The following is a 26,989-nucleotide window of genomic DNA, read 5'->3' as shown; positions in this document are numbered from 1 at the left end:
GGTCTCTACGCTGGATAGATATATGTCTGAGTCTGGTAATCACAATACAGATAGAGCCAGTTTTCCAAGAGCCAAGATAATACAGCATTGTTCTCCTCCGTATACTCAAGACTCAAACTCGATGAGCACCGTGCAAGACGAAGACGATTTCAAGAACATTGACAGGTCTTCTTCTTTTCAGACAAGTACGTCATCCTCAATTAGAGACTTCCCTGGGAACATAGGCCCGAAAATGAGCGCGGATGTTGCCAGTCTAGGGTTCTACTCGGGTCCTAGTCTCGACGACATGGCTTTGAACAACAGTAAGCATGCAACCCATGTTCGGCGTTCCATAGTTGTGTCGCCCTCCATGAGCACCATAACCTTGAGTGTGAACGATTCAACCACTATCGAGGAGAGTTACAAAGAGGAGCCGACCAAGAAAATTGGTATGACAAACAGCCCCAGTTTGCAGGCTTTGGGAGATATACTCAACGCTAAAATGCAAACGAAGTCCCCCGCGGCCTTCACGTCGATCCAGGAGGAGCCAGAACCCACAGAGCGTATCCCAGAAACCACCGCAGAGGATGACACCGTGATCTATAGACACCCTGTCAACCAATCGTATGCATCTTTTTTCACCGCCCACAGCTCCACCAGCGCTCCAGACGCTTCCGATCTCATCTCGCTATCCAGCACGATCAAAGAGAAGCCTGCAAATGACACACCGACCCTTATGACGCCAAACCTTTTTTCACCATCGATGATATTTAACGAGCCTGCTGAAACATTCAAAATGTTTGATGATTCGGCCGCGATCCCCAACTCTAGCTCATTCAACATTCCAAGACAAGAGACCTCTGTAATTCACGAAATTGGCTACGACGAGCAGGAATCGTTCGTGGCCCCAATTGCTAGCCCGCGTGCCGAGCAAAGATATTCTATGAGGCTGGTAGATGAGTCCCCAGAAATCCAGACACCGGTGGCTATTCAGGAGGCATTTCCTACCCCTATATCCACGCCACAGAACCTATCCGCGGTGGAAGTTGACGTACCAAAGGGAGCAGAGCCTGAAGCTTCCACACCTGTCGCAGAGCCCGAAAAAGTGTTTACACGTCAGACGGCTCAGGAGACGCCACAGAGTGTGTCGCAAGAGAAAGACTTGCCCGCGCTTCCCAAGAACAACAAAAGGCTCTCATTCAGGGGACTTTTTAGGAACAAAAAGCATCTCTCCTCTACTCTACCGCTGGCCACTCCCGAGCAGGAGCCAGAGCCCACCAAGGCAGCAAAACCATTGCGACCAAAGAGTTTCGCTGGGTTCGAAGAATCTCGAAAGGAAAAGAAAGCAGATCAATTGAAGGACCGTCGGAAGAGTCTTTTGAGTGGGTGGAAAAGAAAAAGCCTGGGAGCAGAGACCGAAAAGGCCAAGAGAAAGAGCCTTTTCGGAAGAAACAAAACTCAAGGTGCTGTTGCTCCTATGCCTGCACATAGTGGTATTGACAAGGCAGAGGAAAGCGATAAGGAAAACCGCCCAGCAGCAGTCAAGAAGGCCGAGTCGCAGACCTCTAGCGAACAAAAGTCCTTGTTGGACACATACGGCTTCAACGGCCAGACTTCTGGCTCCGAGGTCGGCGTTGTGCTTTCGACTCCACTGGAAACACAGTCAGAATTTGTGGACCAGAGTCCTTTGACTCTGGAGTCGCCGAAATATATTTCTCCAGCCGATCACCGCAAATCCACGTATCACGAGAATGCCGACGTGTCGTCGGAAGAGATCCAGGCAGAATCGGATATGTACCGTCTCGACACGCCTTCTCCGATCAACGGAAACTTTTTCAGTCCCGAAAGACGAACTCTGGCTCCTGCCAGAGACAAAAACTTGTTGCCAGGCAAACGAGATAACAACTACACTAGACTCCTGGCAGGAGAAGCCTTGTTTCCCAAGAGTCTCGCTGCCGACGAAGTGCAGAGCATTGTAACTCTGGAGCGGTCAAGATCAATGAAGTCCATCAAGTCCGCAAGATCATCTATAGCCCACTCTCAGTCTGTAAGCAGCTCCATTGTTGAAATGCTTAACAACAGTCAAGTTGATGCACCTTTTGTGACGTCCGACGGTATGACGGTGAAGAGGCCATCTCAGTCTGCAAGGTCTCCGAGATCTCCTGTTTCTGCGAAGTCGTCTTCTAGCAGAAGACAGGCTGGCATCTTAAAAAAGAGCCAAGAACCTCTCTTTGGGCTCGGATTGCAGGACGAGGAGCTCAGCGATATATACAACATGATTCAATTTGGCGATGACGATCTTCAAATAGACACCGATTTCCATCTTGAGAGCGAAGACAACGAACCTGTGCTTGAGCCTGGTATTTCCTTCCAGTCTGAAAATAACCAGCCAGAACAGACTCTGAGCTCGCCACAGCAGGCCCTAATCACGCCTGACTCGTCTCCCGAGCACGGAAACTGGGAAATGGTTGATGAATGGGAGGATGAAGATCAACCCAGCCACAGATACGATGTTCATCCGCAAAACTACTCTATCACTAGCTTCCGTCACGGAAACTATCGACTTTCGTTGGAAAGTGCAGGTTCGGAAACGGCAGAAAGCCCAATTCTTGATAGGCCGTTGTCAGGATTGCAGGGTCCTGTTTTCACTCCGAACGTGAAATCTTTCGGGGCCACAAGAAATTACAGTTTTTCCTACGATGAGGAGCCTTCAAGAGATTTTGAGGACTATGTGGCAGAGGCGTCCATGACAAGCGGAGATTCAGAGAGCCACCATTCACGAGAAAAAATTCGCAAGTCGAGAAGAATGTCATTGATCAGTAAGCTGAGCAAGAGAGACAGTAACGCGTCCAAGAGAGGGAACAAATCTCAAAGCTCGATCCGCCTGAGCATCTTTGGATCAAAGTCAAGTATCGATACCAAAGACTTGATTTCCTCGCCAATGGCATCTCCTATGCCAGAGATCCCGAGAGTCCGGTTTTCGTCCAAGATCTTGCTCTTCGACACTTATGGCGAACACGAGTACGACAGAAAGCCAGATCAGGCCACCTGTAACCAGCTGACGCCCCAACTGGCACTTGAGATCAAGAATGAGCTCAATGAGGTCAAGGCAGAGATGGATGTCCACGAACTTTCGAGATGTTACACCCATTTCTTTTAGACACTCATATTCGCGCGAAGTGCAAATAATTAATTTAATACAGTATTTGGAATTTAAACGAGATTTGCTAATGTTTTGAAAGCTAATTCATTGCATTATGTCACTTTTCCAATTGCAGAAAGCGGGTAAGTAGACAGCCCTAACAGAACGCTAACTTAAAGCTCTCATCGCGAAGCTTAAATCACATCGTTCGGAATTTCGACATCTGATTACGGACCACACCACTCACCCTATCATAGAGAAATTGCTTAAAGACGAGGTTCTCAATTACGTATTCACCTTCTATTCTATAGACGATGAAAAACGGTCGCTCAACCGAGAACAGGCGATTTACATACTGGATCCGTTGGTACCTTACACCATTGATTGTTTGCTTGCCGATTTTTCTGCCGGATGCCGGTACCAGTCGGCTGTGTTATGTTTCATGCCTGGTCTCACCAAGACAACGTATGCTCGGTTGAAGGCCAATTCGAATCTAATGAAGGCCTGTGGCAACAATTTTGACTCGATAGACTTTCTCAGTCTGAATCCTCTGGAAAGTCGAGTGTATGTTACAAATAATCACTATTCCATCCCTGCCCTGTACAACCCGCAGCATTTTGGCTCAGACCTTAATGAATACCAAGTTGACAAAGCTGTCGAGGCCATGATGAGTGCCTGCATATTGTCAAATGAGTACCCAATAGTTCGGTACTACAACTCCCCTGTTTCACGCAAAATTGCCTATCTTTTCCAACAGACCCTCGATGAGTACTACAGGAAACACCAAGAGCTGTCTCCGGTAAATTCGAAAACTGTATTCTTTATCACCGACCGTCTGATGGACCTTTTTGCTCCCTTTTGTCACTACAAATTCTATAGATCCCAGATATTCGATCTCATGGACACCCAGATCAGAAAGGCAAGGGGAGAGTATACTTACGTATACGACTATAAGATTCAGACGGGAGAGGGCATTGAAAAGAAACACTTGGTGTTTGACGATGAGGATCCTGTTTATTCCGGATTACAGGATCTGCCTATTGAAGATTACACCAAGAGTATAATTGAACAGGTGAATGAGCTGAAAGCCACAGAGGCCAAGTTTTCAAATCTGAAATACGCATCCGATTTGTCTCATGCGGCTCTGAATCAAGCCGACTATCTTTTTTCCCGTCAGCTGGTTACAGGCCATTTTGAGCTGATCAACAAAATAGATAAAACGTTCCGTGAGGAGTGTATTTTAGATTGCATGGTTTTCGAGAGCAAATGCGCATCCAATTTGAATGGAAACAAAGAGATGTATGAACCGCTAACAGAAGAGTTGCTAGAGCTACTTGCTAACGAGAAAATTGACACAGGAAACAAAATCAGACTGCTCATTGTGTACACTTACTACAGGGGTGGCATTGTGGAGTCGGACTTGCGCAAGCTCTGTCACTTCGGATTATCTGACCAAAACAAGACGGACTCTATTGTGACTCTATTCAAGAACTTCCAGTATTTGGGATTTAACATGCTGAAATCGAAGCCCAATGACAAGCCTTTCAGAATAACGTCCTATTTCGAGATCAAGGATACGCCCGAGCTTACGGAAAGGTATGTACCTAGCTTGACCAACATTGTAACGCGCCTTGCCTACGGAAGACTTCCAGAGGTTTACAAAGAAACTTATACAAGCGATCGTGACGAGGATGCACCTAAGGATTTCCCTTACGTGAAGGGAGCTCCAATTGATGACGACGATGTTGGACAGCAGTTCAATGCTCCCGTCAGAAACATGCCGAAATGGAAGAGTTCAAAGCAATCGATTGACTCCACGAAAGAAAAACTGTTAATTTTTGTTGCGGGAGGTCTTACTCACTCGGAGTTAAGCACGGTCACATCGCTTGAGGCCAAGCTTAATAAAAGCATTTTCATCGGCACCGACGAGCTCTACTCTACATGGGACCTAATTGGAGACCTTCGGCTCATCAATGACGAGCGTAAAAACTTCAATTTCCCTCTGGACGAGAAATTTGCTAGGAAGCAGGTGCCGCAGCACCTATACGAGCGCTCGGCTGCTACGCAGCCAAACAAAAATCTGGCTCCAGGCGCAACTTCAAACTCTGCACAAAGCAGAGCCTCTTCTGGTTCTTCTAGTGCTCACCAGCTGGCGCAGACCACGTCCTCCGATAGTTCTCGAAAGCGGGACAAGTTCTTTAAAAAATTCAAGGCACTAAACATTTGACGAACGCGAACGGAAACTAATTCGGACCGAAATAATTATTTTTCAAAATATATAGGCACCCCAATATAGATTCGATCCCAATTCAGGTGAATCCACACGACTTGGGTTATAGAACGCGTGCTTGTACAACAGGAAGATGTTCGGGATAGGTAAAAGAAAGACAGATTCAGAGAAGGAGGCAAAACCGAAGAAGGACCTCATTAAGGTCTCTGTTCCTTTTGAGCACCCCCCTGCCTATCTGAAGCCCCCTGCTGAGAAAAAGCTTACCGAAGAGGAGAAAGAGAAATACCTCACAGTCCTCAAACATTTTCAGGATCCAGGGCTTAAGGTTCCTACCACCGAGCATCACAAGGGCGATTTGCAGCCTCTAACTGCCGACCAAAAAGCATGGCTTACTAGAGAATGTTTCCTGAGATATTTGCGCGCTGCCAAGTGGGACGTGTCCCAAGCAATCAAAAGAATTGAAGGAACGCTGGGTTGGAGAACCGAGTTTGGTATTACCCACTACCTTGACGACTCGAAAAACATCGTCACTCCCGAACTAGTTGCACCAGAATCAGAGACAGGCAAGGAGGTTGTCTTGGGTTTTGACAACCAATGCAGACCATGTCTTTACCTCAAGCCGGGTCGCCAAAATACAAAAACATCCTTCAGACAAGTCCAACATTTGGTTTTCTTCCTAGAGAGAGTCATTGACTTTATGCCCTCGGGTCAAGACTCTCTTGCGCTATTGATCGATTTCAAAAACCATCCCGAAATTGCGGCGCAATCAGAAACTTCCAAGGTGCCTCCATTGGGCGTCGGCAAGCAAGTGCTACATATTCTTCAGACACACTATCCCGAAAGACTTGGTAAAGCATTATTGACCAATATTCCCTTTTTGGGCAGAACTTTTCTAAGGCTGATATATCCTTTCATTGATCCTCTAACGAGAGAGAAGCTTGTGTTTGACGCAGACTTCTCCGAGTTCTGTCCCGCAGAGCAACTAGACAAGGAATTTGATGGTCTGGTGGACTTCGAATATGATCACGAAGTGTACTATCCTGCGCTTGTCGAGATGGCGCACAAGAAGAGAGCTCATTACATGAAGAGATTCAAGGAGTTAGGAGAAGTGGTTGGGCTGAGCGAGGTCGATCTTAGAGGAGATGGCCCCGCCACCGTTCCGGTTGGCTCGCACCCTTCGGATACAAAAGTGGATGACTTGGCAGATAAGACGGCCAATTTAAGCGTTGAGTAGCGATATAGAGATTAATTACTCATACAGTATCGTAGAAACGAGAGTGTCTCTTCTCTCCTCAATCATCTGGAGACGCACTTCTTTTACGTTCATTCTCATCTTCAACACCACTCTCTTCTTCATTCTCTGGTAGATTGTTGAGAATTTCTCTCATGTCTTCTGTCAGTGCACCTAGACCAATTGCGGTAAAGTAATTGATGGAAAACCGCAACCTGTCGGCGCCGGAGTTCGGAAAAAGACCCCTGATGTACGGCTGGATATATTCCTCCGAAAGGCGGACTCTCAGATTCTTCAAACCCAGTTCTTCCTGCAACTTCACAAACAGAAACTTGAGGAAAATTCTGCTGGCACTGTTGGTACTCTCCTCTGTTAGTTGCACAATTTGCAATATCTCCCAGCCCATCTTGTCCGAGGCAAACATGTGTCCCCAAAAGGATCCTATATTTCGTATCAGAGACAGCTCATACTGATGACAGTTTGTGTAATTGTCGACAAATACCTGGTCAAAGGCCTTGGTCCAATTGCGATTGACAGAGATCAGCTTTTCGCCAACCAGGGCATAATACTTGGAGTACGTTTTCTCCTGAGCACAACATTTCACTATCATGTCCACTAGCATTTGCTCCTTTCGTCCAGGATCAATGGGTTGCAACTTTAGCAATTTGTGGACAGCTTCCTCATGGTTGATACTGGACATCATTGTCAAATAAACGGTTTTCTGGAAGTTGGTGAGTGCCGACTCTGTAAGGTCTCGGATCTGCTCTTTGGCCACATTGTCTGCTTCGTCGTCTTCACTCTCCTCATCGCTCTCATCGTACGAGCTATCCTCTTCATATCCTAAAATCTGCTTTCGTAATTCATCATAAGCTTGTTCGTGCTTTTCATAATCCTGATCGAATTGAAAAGTATTTAGTATTTCATGCGCTTTCAGTTTATCGTCAAGGTTTAATGTATGCGTCACTTTATCCTCGTCCTCAACCAAATCGAGCTCCTCCACAATCACAGGAGCTCCGTCGTAATCGTTTTTCCTCTGCTTAAAGGCCTCCAGTATGAGCAATTGTATTCTCTTGGAAACCAGATCCTCGGTCAAAATGGTACCCAGACGCTCAAAAACGGCATTAAGAGCAACAGAAGAGTTCTCTGATAGAAATTTCCCACAATTTTGCAGCAACGCACAAGCAATTTCCACCGTAGTATCAGTTGGATGCTCTAATAGTAAAAATAAAAGCTGCAACGCAACGATATCGTGACAAACCTGATAATTGACTAGTTGAGACAAAAAAATCACAGACGCCTTAGACGTATCTCTGTCGTCATTCTTGTAGGCCTTTCGGAACTGCAAAATCAACCTCGTGACTAGAAGCTCTCCAAGCTCTGGTATTTTTGAATTGAGCACACAAATCAGAGCAGCGTAGACAGTTGTGTAGGCCTGCGACAAGATCTGGGATTTCATTAGACATCGTACGAGCCAACCCTTGCCTCGAATGAGGTTGAGTTTGAAAAGTTCCAATACCACTTCCTTGATGTTCTCTGTGTTCACTTTATTAATTTCTCCGTTTATTTGTTTCTTGAGTTTTTCCCAGTGCAATCTTTGGTACTCTTCGGATGCGTACGACACATCAGACTCCTCCAGCAAGGCTTTCAGCTTTGCCGGCGGCACATATTTCTTTGAATCTAAAACTTGTCGTATTGAGGTCATATTTTTTTGGGCCGAGTATTTTTTTGAACTTTTACTAAATGAATATTATTGTTTTATTACCGGAAGGTGAGGTGCTGGAAAAGATACTTTCTGTGGCCTTAAAGCGTTGCCGGGGCAGATTGTTTGCCCTATTGGAACAAAAACCGGCAACTTTGGATCAATTGAATGAATACATGCCAAAAATATACGAAATTGTTTATCGATATAACGAGGATTTGGATGTGAACGTCGTGTACCAGGATCCTCATGTACCAGACTGTACCTTGATAAAGTATCACTTATCGGAGAGCAACTTGGATTACCCAACTATCAATGTCCTTGATTCTGATTTGGATCTTGTGGAACCGCATATCTCCACAAAGTCTGCTATTTCCACCAAGGTGAATTCATCCTATCAGCAATATCAGGTTTCAGCTGTAGGAGGCACTTTTGATCATTTACACAGCGGTCATAAAATGCTTTTAACTGCCTCTGTGTTTGTCACAGCAAGACTACTTATAATAGGAGTGACTGGTCCGGAACTGTTGAAAAACAAGAAATACGCAGAATGCCTGGAGAGCTACGAGACGAGGGTGAAAAACGTTAAAACATTTATCAAGCTGATCGAACCCAAACTGCAGATCGAAATTCATCAAATCAACGATATATGTGGACCTACTGCGAGCGTTAAAGATATAGATGCGCTCGTTTTAAGCTCGGAAAGTGTGCAAGGTGGTCAATACGTCAATCAGGTCAGGAAGGAAAAAGGCTTCCCTGAGCTGGAGGTGGTGCAGATAGCAACTTTAGGAGGTGACGAAGCCGATGGATTTCAAAACAAATTGAGTAGCACTCAGCTCCGAAAGAAAGATTATGAAAGACGCCAAGTTTCTCAGCATTAACCAATACAAGCGCAATAGTAACATATTTATTCCCTAATAAAAATAGATGGCTCGAACACGGACCCTTTTCGGACAGAACGATCGGGGTGGTCAACACAAATCTGAATGTCTGCAGAATTTAAAACGTCAAAGAGAACTATGGAATCCGTGTCCTCGGAATCCAAATACTCCACATCTTTGAAGTCCGTAATTCCGAACCTAACACTGTTGAACTCTTTGTCGCTCAATCCAAGTAACTTATGCAACCTCGACTTTGTTTTCGATAGAGGCTCATCTTTGATCAAATCAAAAATAAATGGAAGGCCGTGAGGGTTAGTGACCTTACCGAAAAACTGAAAGCCTGTCACCAGTTTCGAAGTTTTGGAACCATGCTCCAACACTTGCTTGAAGTTAGGGAAGTTTCCAATCACCAAATGATCAAATGAGTCAATTGTTGTTTCTGTCGGGTAGACACTCAAACGAACGTGGCGGTCAGGTGCCCAACAAACGATGTTTTGACGCTCCTGAGGCTTGATGTTAACCTTCGTTTGCAGCCTATCGATCAGGTCATCTATAGTGCTTGATCTTGGAAGGAAAAACTCATGTTTTTGCTCCCGGCAAATACCTTGGCCAACCCATGAAACGTGACAAAGTTTCATTTCTTCAAACTCTGCAAGAGTAACATTCAGAACTTCGTACTGGATCTCTAGCGTTTGGGATTTTGGAATCTTGTCGATAAGCCTTCTAAAAACTGTATCTCTCTTCAACGGGATGCGCTGATTGGAGTGACCCAAGATGAAGAGTCTCAAATAGTCAGGATCAACTCTGATATGAGCACCAATCTTCTCTGCTAGAGCCTGGTAGGTCGACATCGTCGAAAACCACAGCTCAAAATCCTTATTCAAAGACGACTTCGAGGAGTCTGATCTAGATTTCGTGTCAATAGGGTCCATGTCTTCAGCAATCTTGACGTACTCCTCTTCATCCTCGTCAATCTTGACTAGTGGAGAAATCTTGAAATGGCATCTATTTGCCATGAAGTCGTAGATGTCCTCAACAGTCTTCAGCTCCCGATCAGGGTTTGGATTCACTTCGGAATCAGCCTTGGTGAAACAAATGATATCACCATTTCCTAGCTCCGACTTGTAGAAGCTCTTCGAAGGATTGAGCCATTGAATCTGGTTAGGTCCAAATTCCTCATAAAATCTTAGTGGAGTCGAGATATCAAAACCCATCAAATTGTTCAAAAGCTCCGTTAGATATTCAACTTGGTTTTCCACAGGAACAATTGCATGGGTAATTCCTTTAACAGATTGCTTGTCTTGGTCGAAATATTTGATAAACAACATGATCTTGTCTGAACCATCAGACACGGACTCGAATTTGGGCAGACTAAATTCTGAGCTGACTAGTTCCACCGCCTTTTCGAATTTAACATCAAAAGGTTCCAAGTTGAAGAATGGGGCAGGAATCTTCTGTTTATTGGTAAGCTCAAATATACCATTTGAAACAAATTTTAGTTCTCTTGACGACTCCTCCAAAAATAAAATCAACTGTGAACTCTGCGTTGTCTTTCTTCTCTTCGACATTAAAGATTCATTGTATTTGACAACCTGGTTCACAGTAATGTCTTTGTTTTTAGGATCATCGAAATGGCGCGGAATTGGCATGTATGGACGATATGCAAAGTTATGGCGATTTACAATGCTCCAAAACCTAAACTGCTTGGTTTTATCCACATTGTAGCCAAGCTTTTGAGCCACCAGGTCGTAAACTTTTGAGAAAGGCTCTGACTTTAGCACACGGAATTTCAAAGAGAAGGATTCAGGATCAAACAGGTCTGGTGAGAAATTGAGCCTATCTTCTTCGTTTGGACCAAGGTCAAAACCTTGATATTTCAAAAAGCCTTTATTCGTGTACACCTTAATGTTTGCGTACAGGTGCATTTCTTCTTGCTCTTTGCGTAGCCTCTCGTACTCCTCCTGCTCATACTTGATTTGCTTGGAGATGTGAGACGGAACGTCAGCATCTGTAACCTCGCTTAAAACTTCTTCAAACTTTGTCTTGCGAATATAGACAAGCATATAGGCTGAAGTGTGCCTCTTGAGATGATAATCCTGCTGTTGCTCTCTGGTAAGTTTTCTAGGGTCGATAGTCAGGCTATCTGCACCAAAATTACCTTCGAAAACTTCATATGGAGTCACTCTCCACACCTTATCATCCTCAAATCTAAACCACTCATCTTTAGGTGTTGGCTTAATCATTGCATAGTAGTGACCCACAGAAACATCACCCTGATGCACCAAAACCCCTTGCAATTTGTATTCCCAGTCTTCGTCATAGTTAGGAGCGTCTTTGTCCAAGTAAGGTTTGAGGTCGATTGAGTCAAAAAACTCGTACTTGTCGTTTATCTTGACCAGCTGATCATACTCAAAATCATACTCAAACCGCTTGAGCTGTAGATGTAAAACAGGTGGAAAGCTTTCGAACACAACACCCTTCTCAGCATCCTGTAGACCATATCCGGAGGCATCATATTTATTGTCTCCATTAAGAAGCTCCAGCTCAATGTAATTTTCAAATGACTCTCTGATGTTTTTCAGATTCTTCACATTCAGCTGTATATCCCAGAAATCTTCGATACGACTACTTTCGTAATCGACGTTGATGCAACGAATGAAACTTTTCATTTTGCCCACAAAAATATCATTCAAGCATCCTTCAATTTCAGTATTCTTCATCTTGGACTCCAGTCTATCCATCAGAATACGGTTCAGTTCTTGAACGTCATGCTGAGTAAAAGCGTCTGCGCTATTCCAACCAAAAGAATGAGTGAGCTCGAGCGTGTCAATAGGCTTATCTGATGTCTGTAGACTGTAAAATATTCTCTGAAGTGACAATGACACACTCTTGGGCTGTTCAAGGTATTGCTGGAAAGAGTTGTATCCGAAACTGATCTCGTCCTGCGTTGGGATTTGGTAGACCTTCTTTCTAAACACTTTAGTGAAGAAATAGGACTGAAGTAAAGAATTCAAATAACAGGTTGCACCCTGGTTTGTGATTCCCACGTAGCCGGTCTCTTTCTTGGAATCATAATCAAGAAAGTCATGCCACAAGACTCCGGTATGATCTTTGATGACTCTGACATATGCTGTGATATTGAGGCTGCTTGCCTTCAACATCTTCACGTCTGATGCCTGTCGGCTGTTTAGAAGACCAACAAATCCCCAGTCGGTGATCCTGGGGTTGAAGCGATAAAACGAATTATTAACTTTGTGAACTGAGGGTTCTGAGGGAAGCCAAGCATCAATGGCAAACTGGACACAGCAATGCCAACTCTCACCCTCCTTGGCCTTCAAGGGATGCGCTTCCAGATACACAGAGTAGGCCGAAGTGTTCTTTCTGGTTGGCGGCATAAGCAGAAGGTTGAACTCAAAATCCTCTCCAACTTTGAATCTTGGACCAGCGTATTTCTCGTCTTTGAGCTCTGTAATTCCAGAAATCTCCCACGTATTAGCCCCCTCCGCTTCAATCTCATAGCATCGTGGAGGCTCGTCGAGATATTGCTGGAAAACATCTTGATGGCCCGTGGAATTTTGTGATCTGGTGCCAGTTGTTTCCTGTGCCGGATGCGGTTGAGAAGTGAGCGACTTTTCATCATCTGTGATGAAGTCAGACGAGTCGCTCGACGATATTTCTTGCTCGTAGCCGTCCTTAGTGCCACGATTGAGTCCATTCATGATCAAGGCGTATCAAGAATATAGGACACAAGCTTTAGAAGGGGGTATCCGAAAAGCTCTCAAATGGCAATTGCTTATTTGTTCAGATGTGCTATTTTGCCTTTTCCGATAAAGGACTAAAATATGCGAACCTAAGAGGAACTAGCTAGATCTCCTATCACTTGAATCGAGCAATTTGCCTCTAGATGTTGAACGATGCGTAAAAAGGTCCGTTGCGATGAAAAATGTTGGTTGCAACAAGTCCTTCCTGTATGACGTTTTTAGTTCAATTGTGTCCAGGGATTGGTTTTCGACGAGATCAAGGTACGCTATTCTATGACGTGCTAGAAATCAATAGCACTCTTTTAAATTAATTATTGTACAAAATCTGTCACGTCTTATCATGGCACAGCTATAATAATTTACACATCTTTACACATTCAAACGAAATATCTTGCTTCTGAGATCCTCTTCAAACAAATGGCTTGACACCACCTGGTCAATGGTTGGCTCCAGCCCTGGAGAATGGTTGAGCGGAGTCTCAATTTCCTCTCCGGCGCGAGGCCGGAAATAATTATTTTGAGAATCGTCCTCGTCGTCGATATCAACCGTGGAGTCGCTCATGTTCTCGTTTGCAACAGTTCGACGCGTCCGGGTCTGGTCCAAATGAGGCTTCTTCTTACAGCTTTTTTCTTCGCCCTTTGCTGTGCCGCTAACATGAGTTGTTGACTCCTGGTCCTCACTGTCGTCATTGTAATCAATCTCGAATTTTCCTGCAAGCTCATCCTGTAAATCCTGTCTTTCTCTCTCGTTTATATCTTCCTCCCGAGCCTCGTTGAAATCCTCAGGCTTGATGACATTTTTCAGTTTCGAAGGCCTTGTGACTCCATGATTAGCCGCCACCTCGTCCAAATGCTCGCCATTGATCATGAATCGTGCTTTTGGTGCCACAGACTCTTGGGCCCCATGCTGGTTTTCATTTCCCTCCTTCGACTGGTTAACATAATTCATATCCAAATTGTCCTCGTCCTCCAGATCGCTCTCTGGAGATGAACCGTGTCTTCTGTGATAAGTGTTGTACGATTTTTTATTCTTATCACTCAACAGATGGATAAATGATTTCTGCTCTTCTCTATTATTCCAATTGAGTACCCTGCTCACACTATCGATATACTCCGTTTTGGAAGACCTCACAGTAGGGAAGGGGAATGGAGATGCGCACACAGTGACGTAGTATCCTTTGAGTAGCTCAACTCTAGAACGTCCGTCAAAGGAGGCCCAAGCAGTGGCTCTTGATCGAATAGGAACCTTCACCTTCAGAGACATAGTATCTGGTAGCAAAATTGGACGGAAGGAAAGCGTGTGCGGACAAATGGGGGTCACACTAATGGCACTAACGCCAGGATGCACCAAAGAACCTCCCGCGCTCAGCGAATAGGCAGTCGAGCCGGTTGGGGTAGCAATAATAAGACCGTCTGCTTGGGCAACAGTCAGTAGCGACCCGTCGCCATACAGTTCCAGCATCGAGACCCACGGGGAAGGCCCTCTGTCAACGGTGAGCTCGTTCAAAACTTGCTGCTCGCAGATCAAGTCACCCTCAGCAGTGTGAACACGGCACGTGAAACGCATTCTTAAATTTGTGCGAACTCCGTTCTTGATCACATTTGCCAAAATGCTCCGAAAGTTCTCAAACGGGAAGGTGGTGAGAAACCCCAGAGAGCCTAAAGAAAACGCCATCACCGGAGGAACAACCCTTTGAAAAAGAGTGGAAGCATAGAGGACGGTACCATCGCCCCCTAGCGTGATAACCAGGTCAAAGATATCGGGATTCTCTCTAATAAGTTTCTTGGTCCAGTACTTCAAACGGCCCTCGGCGGAGGGATTATCATGTATCAGGCCTTTTGCGTCAAACCGTTTGGACTTTTCCAGATGATAGTCCACGTAGACTCGAGTCTGATCATTGATTGTAAGAAGCCATTCAGCAACCTCTTTCGTGAGATAAACAAGCGAGTTATCTCTTGCCTTGGTGATCAGCATAACTGAACGCAGCTGTAGATGTATTGTAGCTCTATCTAAATTTCTGGCAAGGATTCGAACACCATGAGCCGTTTTTGCCAGTTGGGCATGCGACTTGACACTCTTCAGGTTCTTGTTCGATAAGCTTCGGAGCAAATCGTCTGTAGTAGAGTGCTTACCTGTGGCGTTATGAAAAGCGCGATGATGGTTTGACTTGTTTGAATCGTCCTTTATCGTAAGAGTCTCCCTTGGGTTGTCCCTGCAGTACAAGCTATCGTGTAGGATCGGCTGCTTGGGTTGTAAGGACTCAGAGCGTTCCATGTGCTCAGATCCGGATAGCTCGTACAGAGAGCTACTATTGGAAGACAATGCCTCCGGATTAAGATCCTCCATGCTCTGACTTAAATGAAATTATTTCGGATGACCGACGGTGCAATTCCGCGTTTTAAATTAATTTTTTGAGCATAATTAGTATTTATTTCACTCATTTCATATAACTCAATTTAGTCCCTGGTGACTTTGCAACTCCATCCCGAATTTTTATCCAGAAGAGGCAACGAGGCTCCCAAACACCATCCCAGCTCGTTGTCACTGATCTTCTTAGCGGTTCTCAGTTCTCTGTGGAGAGGAATGTCATACCCTGTGTGCAGCAGCGCAGTCATGAACGAAAGGTCCAAGCACCACAGAGGTTCGGCATTCAGTTCCTTGAGACCTTCAGGCTGCGAGAGGTACTGGTTCCAAGCAGTGGATCCGGAACAAACAATCTTGGTGAGGTCCTTCATTTCTTCCAGCGTGAAAGAGAGTGGCATCCCAATAGGCTTGAGTCTATCGTAGAAGTAGGAGAACACGAACATGTCTGAGGTCGGGGAGAACTGGTGTCTCAACGAAGGCTGGTAAATACCGTTGAACGAACAAGACTTGGATTTGCACTCCATGTCTTTGTTCAGGATGGTCTCTGCCAATGATCTACATTGAACAGCAGCAGTTTTAGCCATGTCGTCGTCTTCACTCTTTGCCATAGAGACAAAGTTCACAGCGTAACTAGTCTTGTCAGCAAGCTCGACAATCACATTCTCAGCCGTGACTCCTGGTGGAAGACATGGATGTGGGATCGAAACCTTTGCGACCGCATTTTCCGGGTCAGAAACTGGACTAAGATCGTACTTTGGATCGTTGAGGGCAGTCTCCAAAACCAAAGCATTGACCTTCTTTCGGCCTTGCATTAGTCCAAATCCAAGATGCGAGAACTGGTATAGAGTGAAGTCGGCGCCGCCAAAACTCACCTCGTACTTGTGCTCTCCTTCAATCATGCTTTGTCCATCCAGTGGCTCGAAAACAATCTGGGTGGATCCTCCTCCCAAATCGAACACGGCAGCAGTAGGCCGCTTTTCCCTGGCACCGATGTTTCCAAGCAGGTAGTTGGTAGTAATCCAGGCATACACGCCTTCGTCGCTGCCATCCATGATAGAAACTCCGTCTCCCTCGACAACAGGGAATGGATAGTCGTCCTCCAGATGACGTCTCACTTCCGCAAGAATAGCAGAAGATTTCTGCTCTCCAAGCAGTCTGAGACCTGCGGTGGCCTTGACAGCAACTGGTGTGCAAGACTGCTTGTCCTTTGGCACGGTCTCGAGCGCAACCTCGAGAAGCTCGTCCAAAGAGGCAGCAGCTTCGACCGTGTTGGTGTCAAACGAGGAAAGACCTGGTTTTTTCATCTTAAACTCCTCGTTCAGTAGTTTAGGAGGAGACTGGCATGTATCAAACGAGTAAACGTGAATTCTAGATCCTGTGGATCCGGCGTCGATCATGATGACGTATTCCTCGCCGGACTCGCACGATGCAGTCTTAATTTCCTGTGCAACCTTGGCCTCCTCCTTGGAGTCATGTAGTGGCGTAGTTTGTCTCACGCCAGTGGCCTTTGGCTTGGTAGCAGCTTGTGTGGCCTGTTTCTCACTTTCTTGTCCCCGTGTCTTGTAGCTCTGCAACTCCAGAGTCGATGATAAATCGTCGTCGATAACTGGCATCTTCTCCTCGATCAGCTCACCAGGAGCAGATAAAGCCTTGGACGCGAGAGGCTTGATAGGAGAAGTGACTTGAGACTCAGACACGAGTTCGGGAAACGCGTCCTCTGTCTTTGGGTGGGAGGGGGCCATGAACACAACAATGTAGATTATGGCCAAGACTGCTCCCGCCACAAGGAACTTATTATAGCGATAGGAAAGTAACGGAGACATAGCGAGTGCTAGTTATGTCTGAGTACTTGACAATAATAAAAATGAGATCTTTTTTTTTCCCACCTACTTGTCCTCAGATTAAATCAGCAGAAAAGAAAAAAAATGGAATATTTATCATGTAAAAAAGATCTTACGTGAGCATGCTCAATAGATTGTACGGAAGACAGCACGGAGTGGTTGGCTCGCGACCACGCGTGACACAAGATACGGATGACGTACACGAGGCAGAGACTTTCCGGACCATGTGTTTGCAGGAGATATCTGCTAAGATCGAAAAGATCAACGACCCGTTGCTTCAAGACTCTCAGATCAGGGCCCTTAACGACGAGTTGAACAAGCTCATGCGGGAACGGCGCGCGTGGGAGCATCGTGTGAAGGAGCTTGGCGGGCCCGATCATCTCAGAACGTCTGCTGTGGCCGATGGTTCGGTCACGGTGAACAATTACCGGTATTTTGGCAGAGCGAAACAGCTACCGGAGGTGGAACGGTTGCTCAACTCTAGAGGAAAGGATGATGCATTTGCGTTAGGAAACGCAAAAGAGCAGTTTTTACGATTAAATCAGACAGATTTGGAGCCGGCATATTATGGATATGAGGACGAGAACGAGCTAGACTTGCGGATTCCCAGCGACGACATGGCCCAGGATACTCAACAAGAATGCGCTTTGCTGGAATTTGAGCGCAAGCGCACAGCAGAGCTCCGCACTAGCGGCTTCGAAAAGACTGCTATTCTTGACACGCCTCAGCTTCCTACGGAACAAGAATACCAGGATGCCGTGGTAGCACTGAGAAAGCAGCAGTTACTGGAGAAACTGAAAAATCGGTAACGTGTGAGCTGTATTAAAGAAGCAAGCTGATCCCTTTACTGATGATTTCCCTGAAATTGTTCGCGTAGTGCGTGTCATCCTCCCAGATTATTCGGTCGATCTCGCGTCTGCCGGAGTCCAGGTCGAGCTGGTCGAGACGATGGATTCTCGTGCGTCGAAAAATTTTGTACATAATGTAGCAGAAAATGCACACAAACAACGAGCCGTAGCACGAGATAAAGTATGCTGGAGACCATTGGCCGTGGATAAAGGCGACAAAACCTCCAATCAGCACCAGACACAGTGAGCCCAGCATCCCAAAGTACGCAAGATATGGCTGGAAAGGAGATCTGTAGGGGTAGTTTTTGTCTGTCCGACTGATGATATCTGGGCGCAGCTGCAACCCGTAGTAGAACCTGATGAACGATAAGCACATGCCTGACCATACGATCAGACCTGTCGACGCACACACGCTGAGCAGCCGTTCAAAAACCAGTGCGGTATTGTTGTCCACCGACAAATATGCGAGACACGAGAACAAGCCCGTGAACAGAACACTCAAGTAGGGAACCCCATTTCTGGAGCAGATGGAAAATACCTTGGGCGCTTTGCCTTGGATCGACAGATAATACAGCGTCCGTGACGAGGCGTAGAGCTGCGAGGATGCCGCAGTCAGTGCAAAGTACACGAGAAAGCCGTTGGTAGCAGCCGCAAAGGTGCACAGCCCGGCACTCTGGAGCGCAATCACAAATGGCGACTGATTGCCGTTGGCGAAGCCCGCCCATTGGAGCAGGTGCGTTTTGCAGTTCCCGCCACCGTTCAGCTGGATGACCATGGCTTCCAGTTGTTCGCGCTGTTTTTTCTCGCTCTGCGTGGAAGGGCCGGTCCAGGTAAAATATCTCAATAGGCGTGGGTCGCCGCTGTAGATGTTGAGGCCAATAATAAATACCGCAAGAATGTAGAACACAAGGATACGCCAGTAGATGTTTCTGGTGGCAAGCGGGATTGCGTGACGCGGGTTCCGGGACTCACCGCCTGCGATTAGAACGATCTCCGTCCCCACATAGCCATAGGAGGCCACCACAGAGGCTACCAGAACCTGCAAAAAGCGGCCCTTGGCGCCTCCAATGCCTCCAGTCGCGCCCGTGCCTGTGTCCTTGACGTCGAAAGTTGGCCTAAAAGGGCCGTAGGTGATGTGATGTTCCAGGTCTGATTTGGAGCTGTCCCAGTATCGGAATCCGATTCGTTCGTGGTGGGGGGCCGATCCGCCCGCGTTGAGCACGCAGTTGTAGATCAGCAAAGCTAACAGGATAAGCAGCTTGAAGAGAGTAGAAAAGTACTCTATTTCACCGTAAACCCTAATATCGCACAGGTTTATCAGCAGCGCAACGACCAGAAATAGCGTTATCCAGCCTGCTGTGTTGGGCCCGGGGATATCGAGGCTGGGATAGAAACTGAGCATGATGGACGCAGCAGTGATCTCAGTAGGGAAGCCTATGCAGTAACTGAGCCAGTAGCACACGCCGAGCGAAAACCCGAACGCATCGTCGACAAATCGAGATGACACCCCAGAAACACCGCCACAGAGCGGGATCAGTGTCACCATTTCGCAGAAGGAGAGCATTGTGGCCAGGACTATCAAACCGGCGATGCTGAAACCAAGCAGACAGCCCAATGGACCGGCAATGCTGAATGACTTGCCCGAAGAAAGCAATAGGCCCACGCCTAGCGTTCCTCCCAATGCAATTTGGTGCAGGTGGCGGACGTGCAATTTGCGTTGTATGCGGTAGTTGCGGTTGATGTTGAAGTAGTCGAAAAATGACTTTTTCTTCTTGCGCGGCCTGATTGTGGGCTCTATTCGCCGAAAAGTATAGTCCAGGTTTTCGTCGTTACTCACAATCATTTCTGGCTGGTCGTCGTCCATGTTAATATCGCTGTAATCAGACTTTCTGCTGCGCCCTACGGCCTGGAGCTCTATGGGCAGCTGCGCCACCTCCTCGCACTCGTCGATAGGAACGGTTTCAAGACTGCTCACTCTGCTGAGGTTGACGACCCCGAGCTTGGGCTGGCTCCAGCTCTGGCGACTGCTTTGCTCCTGACTCAAGCGTGATATGGCGTTTCTAATTCTATTTTCCTTTTGAATACGTCGTTCGTAGGCCTCAAAGTCGTTCGCATACTCATGACTATCGTTGTTTGCGTAATAGTCGTACAGATCGCTGTAATAAAACCGCGAGGACGTGGCTGCTGGAGAGGATCCTGCTCTTATAATTTTGTGTATGATGGAGCTGTGGAGGTCGGACGACGTCGACTCGGACGCTTCGCTAGAGGCAGACAACGAGGGCTCGTGATTCCCCAAATGCGGGAATAACTCAGACGCAGCGTCGCCGTCGGAAGCCTGTCCTGATGGCATAGCAAAAGATAAAGTGTGTTTCACAAGTGCCAGTTTAGATACAAGTTTGGAAAAGCACACGACTGCACAAAGGTTTGAATTTTTTAAAATTTTTAGAGCTCGACTAACCGACAGCGATGGCCAGACAGAACTTTATTGGGTTTGTCATTTCCCAAGGGAAGATGGACAAGACCGTGAAAGTAAGGGTCATGCAGAAGGTGCTGAACCAGAAACTACAGAAAGAATATTTGAAAAAAAAGGATTTCCTTGTCCATGACGAAGCCAATATTTGCAAAGAGGGAGATCTGGTGAGAATCGAGGCCACTCGTCCGCTGAGTGCGCGCAAGTCGTTTGCTGTGGCGGAAATCAAGAAAAACAAAGGTGAGGAGTTCCAGCATTACCAGGAAGAGGCCAAAAGACAGGTGTCAGAGGAAGAGACTAGAAGAAGACAAGACCTGCTCAGGAGGAGGAAGTTTTACGACGACAACTCTTCGACGCTCTACCACGACCTGAACGAGGTAAAGATGCTTAGAAAGCCTTTTTCAGAGCTGTCTGAGGAGGAGCGCGAGAAGATCGCCGATTTGAAACTGAAATATGGAATTTCCAACTGGGACGCGGGTTTAGAGAATCAGGAGCTTTTCATGTCGAGCCTCTCGCATCTTGCAAACAAGCTGGAGTCAATCAGATCAGAGGTTGAACTCAGCAAGAAGCTGGAAACCATAATCGCCAAAGGAGAATCTGATCCAACGTTCAGAAATCTCGTTAATAAACTCGACCTGGATCCGGCCACTACAAAGAAAAATATCATGAAAAATAAGATGAGGAAACTGTTGCAGACCGCGTCCTCAGTGGAGCTGGCTCAATGGGGCATCAATTTGTAAATAGCCTTATATACTCGGAATGTTAGCGAATGCAATGAATACACCTGCTTATTAAATAGTGTCAAAAACGTTCCCCACAGTGTTGCCGTGCAACGGACTATTATCGCTAGAAAAATTTAAGAGATTGGCAAGCCCTGTGAGCCGCCCGGGATTGCCGGTGGATGGCTGGCCAGACGCTGCATCGGGGTTTTCGTACTGCTCAATCTCCAGCTTCAAACGCTCGTATACGGATGAAAATTTGTTGTCGTTGAGCTCGCTGATTTTCCGGAAATCTGTGAGCCAGTCTTGATTGATGGCGAGAATGATGTTGTGTTTTTTCTCGCTAAGGAATTGCACAAGAATATCGTCCAAAATGGTGTTGAATTTGTCAACTGTAAGGCTGTGGTAATAGCGGTATTCAACGGCATGGAATTTGGGCAAGCGTGGGAAGCACTTGGCCAGGAATTTCATCAGGAACATAAGTGGAACAGTGAGATCGGACTCAATGGGAGGAAGGAAGTTTAGTGTGTAATCGGAAAGAGTCTGGAAAAAGTCCTCCACGTGAGGTTTCACTCTAAGGAATGAGTAATCGGACGATGCATCGACCCTGTAGGGCATGTTTTGCAATATTCTTTCTAGTTTCTGCTCTAGAACCATTAAGGAGTCTTCTATAGTGACTTGCGGAGAGATCTTCAGCAGCGTAGGGGCCACTTCTGGGTGTTCGGATACCAGATTGGAAATTAGGTTCTGCAACGATTCTTGGTCTAAGGTCTCTATGATTCTCGAAACAGAGAGTTTCTGGCCCATAACCTGCGGCTGCCTCTGCTTTTTGTGCTGCGCTAGCTTGCTAAGTGTTTTTGGCATGAACCGAGGCTTGCTGGCATCTTCATCGTTGGAGTCGTCCGTATGGCGACGCTTGCCCACTTTTTTTGGTTTTGTGATACGATGCAAGTCCTTTGTCGAAAGATGATTTTGGAAATCCATCGGGTTCGTTAGCGTCATCGATTTGCAGATAGAAGCTTGCCGAAGGAGCTGTTAAAGAACGCTATTTGTTGCTGCTGTTTCTTTTATATTTGGGAAAAATATCTTTTTTTTCTTTGCCCTCCTCAGCCACAAGGCGGCCTTCGATGGGTTATATTACTAGCCACGACGTATGTTTTTTTCTATTCTCCTACGCAAATGCTTATGTACTATGGATAACTTGCTGGACAAGTTTTGGCTTCTCGTCCTGGTTCTCCGCATTCAATTGCTCAAAGACGTTGCCAAGAATATTATAGGTCTCAAAATCTCCTCCTGACCAGCTGATGGGCGTGACACTGATCAAGCAGTCTCCATTGTCCACACTCATCTCGCTGAGGATCCTGTCCTTGTTCCGCGGAAGATCGTTGTCGATGCTGTAGACAGAGTCGATTTTGGCAATACCTCTGGTTTCATCATAACTCAAAGCCGGAAGCTTGTTATATCCCCCTGTTGTACGGGTCTCGATAAAGTTGAAGTTCTTGTCGGTATCCATGCACGAGGCCTCCGCGCGCAGATTGATATTGAGCCCCACACCATTGGGCAGAAGTCTAGGGTTATCGTTCCGTCTTTCGCGTTCAAAGTACTCTCTCAGTTTGGGCGATCTTTGTAGCGAACGCGAGGTATGGAAGTTATGTTTACCATAATTGGCCTCGTGCATAAGCTGCGCGACCAGCGCCACAATTCTCTGCAGATACAGCTCTAAAAGCTCATTGTTCTTGTCGGAGTTCTGCTCATCCAGAGGACTGGCAGTTACCATGTCCAGGTCTTCGTTGCTGTTGACGTTAAAAACGGGAATGTTTCTGGCCTGTGCGAGTTTCATCACGCTCAGGTCCACGTGCGTCTGCTGCCGGTACAAGCCGTCCACCAGATGGCCCGAGGACGCGACGATGATTAAGTCGATGGATGGCATCTCTGTGTAGTGGTGCGGAAGCAGATAGTCGAGTGCAAAAAGCGCGGTGCCCATGACAGAGCCCTTGACGTACCATCTGTCGTTCTGTTTGGAGCCGTAAAATTGCTCTCCGACCTGGAGCCCTAGCAAGTCGTCCAAATCAAATTCCTGCTCGTCCAAAAAATCTTTGAGGTCGGCATCACAAATTGGAGTGGTGTCGATCGTGACTTCGTTCTCTGTAATAGAGCTAAGGTGAAGCGGCGAGACAGATATCACCTGGTGGTTTGCACTCAGCACCTGGTGGAAAGCGGTGGAGATACTCGATCCGTACGGAGACGGATTGAGCACCAGGATGCTCAGGGTTGCAGCGAGAGGACTGAAGCACAGGCTGGTGCACACAATCACGCAGAACTGTTCAAGTCGCATACGAAGATTAGCAGTTACAACTTTGGGCCAGCAGAGCGCTTTATAGGCTTCAAGTCCCCGTGCAGCTAATTACAAGAGCACGGGCTATAAATAATGCACGATAAAATTCACCTCCCCAAACGTGCTACCAATCCATTTATCATGTGCGACTGCCGGTCCCCACGTGCGGTGGTGCAGGGATTTGTTGGATAGGATTTTTTTCCTTTTTGCCTTTCTGGCAGTACTCCGTATGAGGATCCGATTGCCTTCTCGCTCCATCATAACGGCGACGTTGGTCCACCTGATGCGTCTCGCGAGTGCATACCACTCTTTCGACCGTTTTCTACGCCAGGAGATTGCACATTTCGCTAGCTCTCACTGTCTTTGTGGATGCCATCTAATTCTCTATGACTCACCGGAATTAAATTGAGCATGGCAGAAAAGCACTAACACTTGCCAAGGAGTTCCGACATCCAAACCACGCGCGCACGAACGATCACGACAGCTACAAACACGAATTCATGGGTATATAATTCATAATATTATTGCGTTATTTACATTTGGATCTCCTCGATTTCAAGCCCACAGTCCTTGCAGCGACGCCGCACCATGCCAGGCTGCCCCATGGGCTCTCCCCGGCTCCAATGGTGCTCGTGTCTTTCGTTGCGCTCGCCTCGTAATTTCCGCGTAAACTCCTCGGCCCGCATCTTCTTCCTCATCTCGCGAAGACGGGTGTTAAACTTCTTGTCGCGTCGCTTGACCCGCATTTCCTCTCGTCGAAGCCACTCCTTGTCCAAATTTTCCGCAGAGCCCCATTTTTTGAATGCGTACTCTTCGATCTGGTACCTCAGAAAAAGCTGCATTTTCGAGTATGTTCCGCTGTGCGGGTTCGCCTTGACCAGTCTTTTGAACAACGCTTCGTCCGCCAGCTCGGGCTCGGTCAAGAAATAGTCCTCCTTGCACTCGGTTTTCGTCAAAAGCGAGTATTTCTCTGGATACTTGTTTTCGCAGCTCTTGCACACGCGACACCCAAACGTCTGCAACAAGTTTCGGTCCAGCTCAACGGAGCCACATTCAAAACACTTCGGAGCGTTCGCAAGGTCCAACGGTGGAGCCGGCTCAACCAAAGGCCGGTTCTGTTTTTCGTCTTGCCACTGTTCGAGCGTCTTGTCTGATTCTCGGGCCTCCTTGCGGTCTGCGTCTGATAAAAACCCTCCATAGGTGTCCTGCATCGTGCTAAAGTCGTACTCAATGTAGTCTGCCTTCTTCACAGACGGCCGGATGCGCTCCTGTATATGGTTGCGATCGCCTTTTTTCGCACCTTCGATTACGCCACTAGTAGCATCCGATGAGTTCGTCGCCTGATCTGCAATACGGTAGTTGCCCTTCTCCATGCCCTCGCGGATACGACGTCGTTCCAACGCCTTTTGTCGGTTCTTCTCAATCAGCTCTCGTTGCTCTGGGGTCAGCTCTTTTTGGGGCACGGGCCGATTTTGGCCCTTCAACGCCTGCTGCCGGAGCCTGATCTTCTCCAAAGCATGTGCTCGATTTTCTGCCTGGCGGTTAGCTAATTCTCCTGGTCCTCAACTTACTAACTGGCGATGTCTTTCCATTTTAGACTTGGTATTCCATTGCTATATATTGCTCGCACTTGTAACAGTGACAGAATTATTTTTCAGAAAAATAATATTTCCCTCTCAGCTGTTTTGATCAAGAAATACCAATTGATAAATTCTCTCCTTACAACCTCTGACATATAACGGCAGTTTTGACATAACCGCTGATCCACTGCCAGCCAGACCAATATTTGGAATGTCAGGAAACCGATTGAACGACAGAAACTCAATCAATAACTTCCCTCCACTCACACCTTCCACGCCGCGCAATAATGATTCTGGCGTGTCCAATCCTATACTCTCTTCGCCAGGAACGCCGCGAAGAGCCAAGAGGAAGATAATGTATAGTGACAGGTATATTCCAAGCAGAACAGGGGTCGATCTCCAGGCAGCATTCAGTTTGAACTCAGACACGGTCCAGTCTTTCTCCGCAGCAGAACACTCGAGTAGGGCGTCGGGATCGATTATCGAAAATGAGATCGATTGTATCCGCGAAGATGAGGCAAACAGGACGTTTGATGCGGTGCTCAAGTCCGAGCTTTTCGGCGACAACCTTCCGGCAACGTTCTCGAGCAGAAAATCGCTACACCCCAGCGCCACGCATACAAGCGCAAGCTCTGACCCTCCGCGAACCGAAATCACGCCTCCAGGCTCCAATAACCCAAGCCATTCAGGGTCTCAGCTTAATCTCGAAGACGGTGTTCAGCATACTCCTCGCCAATCCGGAAACATTTTCACATACCAATCGCCTTCTAAATCCCGCCCGGCATCTTCCTCGTTGAACGTGCACAACGAGCTCTATTCGCTCAGCCCGGTACGCGCTGACAGCCAAAAGATGCTTCTGTCGCCACAAAAGAAGCCCCGGTCAATATCCAAAGTGCCTTATCGAGTGCTGGACGCCCCGGAGCTCGCTGACGATTTCTACCTTAATCTGGTTGACTGGGGCTCTCAGGATGTCTTGGGAGTCGGTTTAGGGTCCTGTGTGTACTTGTGGGACGCTTCCAGCGGGTCTGTGAACCGGTTGTGCGATTTGGGCTCCAACGACACTATAACAAGCTTATCGTGGATCGGAGCCGGCACACATCTGGCGATCGGAACCAGTTCAGGATTGGTGGAGATTTGGGACGCCACGATGGGCAGATGCACGCGTACAATGACAGGTCATTCGTCACGGGCATCTTCGTTGGCATGGAACCAACATATACTGACTTCTGGATCAAGAGATAGATCCATTCTGCACCGAGACGTGCGAGATCCGTCACACTATATCAAGCGACTCGAAAGACACAAACAGGAGGTGTGTGGGCTGAGATGGAACATCGAAGAAAACAAGCTTGCCTCGGGAGGCAACGATAACAAGCTTTTGGTTTGGGAAGGCCTGAACGAAGAGCCGCTTTTTAGATTTACCGAGCACCAGGCCGCGGTCAAGGCGATCGCGTGGTCACCGCACCAGCGTGGAATTCTCGCTTCCGGTGGAGGAACTGCAGATCGAAGAATCAAGATCTGGAATACCATCACAGGACTGAAAATCAACGATGTCGATACAGGATCGCAGGTCTGCAATTTGGCATGGTCAAAGAACTCAAACGAGATTGTTTCCACGCACGGCTACTCCAGAAATCAGATCGTGATTTGGAAATATAATACGATGCAGCAGATCGCGTCTTTGACAGGACATACCTACAGAGTTTTGTATCTGGCCATGTCTCCAGATGGCCAGACCATTGTCACCGGCGCTGGGGATGAGACTCTGAGATTTTGGAATGTGTTTGAGAAAAATAAAAATGACACGGGTCCTCCATCCGTTCTTCTCGACGCCTTCATGCAACTCAGATGATCTCTACAGTCCATCTATAGATTCATACGATTATATTTATCTTCCACACCTCAGACC

At 47.0% G+C, this 26,989-nt stretch overlaps 15 protein-coding genes across 15 annotated transcripts; 7 read left to right on the top strand and 8 right to left on the bottom strand.

The window, feature by feature from the left end:
- Positions 1 to 8: 8 nt before the first annotated feature.
- Positions 9 to 3,195, top strand: OGAPODRAFT_74458 (uncharacterized protein). The gene has a single exon (XM_018355891.1). It carries the CDS (start codon positions 23 to 25, stop codon positions 3,137 to 3,139), a length of 3,117 nt encoding a protein of 1,038 aa, XP_018212883.1. The 5' UTR covers positions 9 to 22; the 3' UTR covers positions 3,140 to 3,195.
- Positions 3,196 to 3,236: 41 nt separating this feature from the next.
- OGAPODRAFT_10797 (uncharacterized protein) lies at positions 3,237 to 5,348 on the top strand (the record flags this gene model as incomplete). Its single annotated transcript, XM_018353240.1, has 2 exons — positions 3,237 to 3,264; positions 3,379 to 5,348. 2 exons carry the CDS (start codon positions 3,237 to 3,239, stop codon positions 5,346 to 5,348), a joined length of 1,998 nt encoding a protein of 665 aa, XP_018212882.1.
- Positions 5,349 to 5,484: 136 nt separating this feature from the next.
- Positions 5,485 to 8,261, top strand: OGAPODRAFT_96325 (uncharacterized protein; the record flags this gene model as incomplete). Its single annotated transcript, XM_018357892.1, has 1 exon — positions 5,485 to 8,261. The coding sequence occupies one exon, from the start codon at positions 5,485 to 5,487 to the stop codon at positions 6,583 to 6,585; it is 1,101 nt and encodes a 366-aa protein (XP_018212881.1). The 3' UTR covers positions 6,586 to 8,261.
- OGAPODRAFT_91717 (uncharacterized protein) lies at positions 5,541 to 8,284 on the bottom strand (the record flags this gene model as incomplete). The annotated part of the gene is made up of 1 exon (XM_018357025.1): positions 5,541 to 8,284. The coding sequence occupies one exon, from the start codon at positions 8,282 to 8,284 to the stop codon at positions 6,644 to 6,646; it is 1,641 nt and encodes a 546-aa protein (XP_018212880.1). The 3' UTR covers positions 5,541 to 6,643.
- Positions 8,285 to 8,360: 76 nt separating this feature from the next.
- On the bottom strand, positions 8,361 to 13,175 carry OGAPODRAFT_15083 (uncharacterized protein). Its single transcript, XM_018353482.1, has one exon. The coding sequence runs from the start codon at positions 12,879 to 12,881 to the stop codon at positions 9,189 to 9,191; it is 3,693 nt and encodes a 1,230-aa protein (XP_018212878.1). The 5' UTR covers positions 12,882 to 13,175; the 3' UTR covers positions 8,361 to 9,188.
- On the top strand, positions 8,361 to 13,175 carry OGAPODRAFT_91716 (uncharacterized protein). The gene has a single exon (XM_018357024.1). It carries the CDS (start codon positions 8,458 to 8,460, stop codon positions 9,160 to 9,162), a length of 705 nt encoding a protein of 234 aa, XP_018212879.1. The 5' UTR covers positions 8,361 to 8,457; the 3' UTR covers positions 9,163 to 13,175.
- A 762-nt stretch (positions 13,176 to 13,937) lies between these two features.
- Positions 13,938 to 15,197, bottom strand: OGAPODRAFT_45822 (uncharacterized protein; the record flags this gene model as incomplete). The annotated part of the gene is made up of 1 exon (XM_018355506.1): positions 13,938 to 15,197. A coding segment is annotated over one exon (1,260 nt), but the record flags the coding sequence as incomplete, so codon positions are not given.
- A 138-nt stretch (positions 15,198 to 15,335) lies between these two features.
- OGAPODRAFT_15082 (uncharacterized protein) lies at positions 15,336 to 17,163 on the bottom strand. Its single transcript, XM_018353481.1, has one exon. The coding sequence runs from the start codon at positions 17,108 to 17,110 to the stop codon at positions 15,380 to 15,382; it is 1,731 nt and encodes a 576-aa protein (XP_018212876.1). The 5' UTR covers positions 17,111 to 17,163; the 3' UTR covers positions 15,336 to 15,379.
- An 87-nt stretch (positions 17,164 to 17,250) lies between these two features.
- On the top strand, positions 17,251 to 19,993 carry OGAPODRAFT_74452 (uncharacterized protein; the record flags this gene model as incomplete). Its single annotated transcript, XM_018355890.1, has 1 exon — positions 17,251 to 19,993. One exon carries the CDS (start codon positions 17,251 to 17,253, stop codon positions 17,935 to 17,937), a length of 687 nt encoding a protein of 228 aa, XP_018212874.1. The 3' UTR covers positions 17,938 to 19,993.
- OGAPODRAFT_84080 (uncharacterized protein) lies at positions 17,426 to 19,993 on the bottom strand. Its single transcript, XM_018356755.1, has one exon. The coding sequence runs from the start codon at positions 19,838 to 19,840 to the stop codon at positions 17,951 to 17,953; it is 1,890 nt and encodes a 629-aa protein (XP_018212875.1). The 5' UTR covers positions 19,841 to 19,993; the 3' UTR covers positions 17,426 to 17,950.
- Positions 19,994 to 20,439: 446 nt separating this feature from the next.
- OGAPODRAFT_91710 (uncharacterized protein) lies at positions 20,440 to 22,215 on the bottom strand. The gene has a single exon (XM_018357023.1). The coding sequence runs from the start codon at positions 22,165 to 22,167 to the stop codon at positions 21,238 to 21,240; it is 930 nt and encodes a 309-aa protein (XP_018212873.1). The 5' UTR covers positions 22,168 to 22,215; the 3' UTR covers positions 20,440 to 21,237.
- OGAPODRAFT_15081 (uncharacterized protein) lies at positions 20,440 to 22,215 on the top strand (the record flags this gene model as incomplete). The annotated part of the gene is made up of 1 exon (XM_018353480.1): positions 20,440 to 22,215. The coding sequence occupies one exon, from the start codon at positions 20,443 to 20,445 to the stop codon at positions 21,184 to 21,186; it is 744 nt and encodes a 247-aa protein (XP_018212872.1). The 3' UTR covers positions 21,187 to 22,215.
- Positions 22,216 to 22,333: 118 nt separating this feature from the next.
- On the bottom strand, positions 22,334 to 23,616 carry OGAPODRAFT_15080 (uncharacterized protein). Its single transcript, XM_018353479.1, has one exon. The coding sequence runs from the start codon at positions 23,498 to 23,500 to the stop codon at positions 22,349 to 22,351; it is 1,152 nt and encodes a 383-aa protein (XP_018212871.1). The 5' UTR covers positions 23,501 to 23,616; the 3' UTR covers positions 22,334 to 22,348.
- Positions 23,617 to 24,012: 396 nt separating this feature from the next.
- OGAPODRAFT_84077 (uncharacterized protein) lies at positions 24,013 to 25,124 on the bottom strand. The gene is made up of 2 exons (XM_018356754.1): positions 25,072 to 25,124; positions 24,013 to 25,035 (listed from the first exon to the last, which is right to left on the bottom strand). The coding sequence occupies exons 1-2, from the start codon at positions 25,090 to 25,092 to the stop codon at positions 24,034 to 24,036; spliced, it is 1,023 nt and encodes a 340-aa protein (XP_018212870.1). The 5' UTR covers positions 25,093 to 25,124; the 3' UTR covers positions 24,013 to 24,033.
- A 748-nt stretch (positions 25,125 to 25,872) lies between these two features.
- Positions 25,873 to 26,985, top strand: OGAPODRAFT_15078 (uncharacterized protein). The gene has a single exon (XM_018353478.1). It carries the CDS (start codon positions 25,931 to 25,933, stop codon positions 26,930 to 26,932), a length of 1,002 nt encoding a protein of 333 aa, XP_018212869.1. The 5' UTR covers positions 25,873 to 25,930; the 3' UTR covers positions 26,933 to 26,985.
- Positions 26,986 to 26,989: the final 4 nt, after the last annotated feature.

This window comes from Ogataea polymorpha, assembly GCF_001664045.1.
Source record: "Ogataea polymorpha strain NCYC 495 leu1.1 chromosome Unknown OGAPOscaffold_1, whole genome shotgun sequence".
In the NCBI taxonomy this organism is placed as follows: domain Eukaryota; kingdom Fungi; phylum Ascomycota; class Pichiomycetes; order Pichiales; family Pichiaceae; genus Ogataea; species Ogataea polymorpha.
This window is presented reverse-complemented; position numbering and strand designations above follow the sequence as displayed.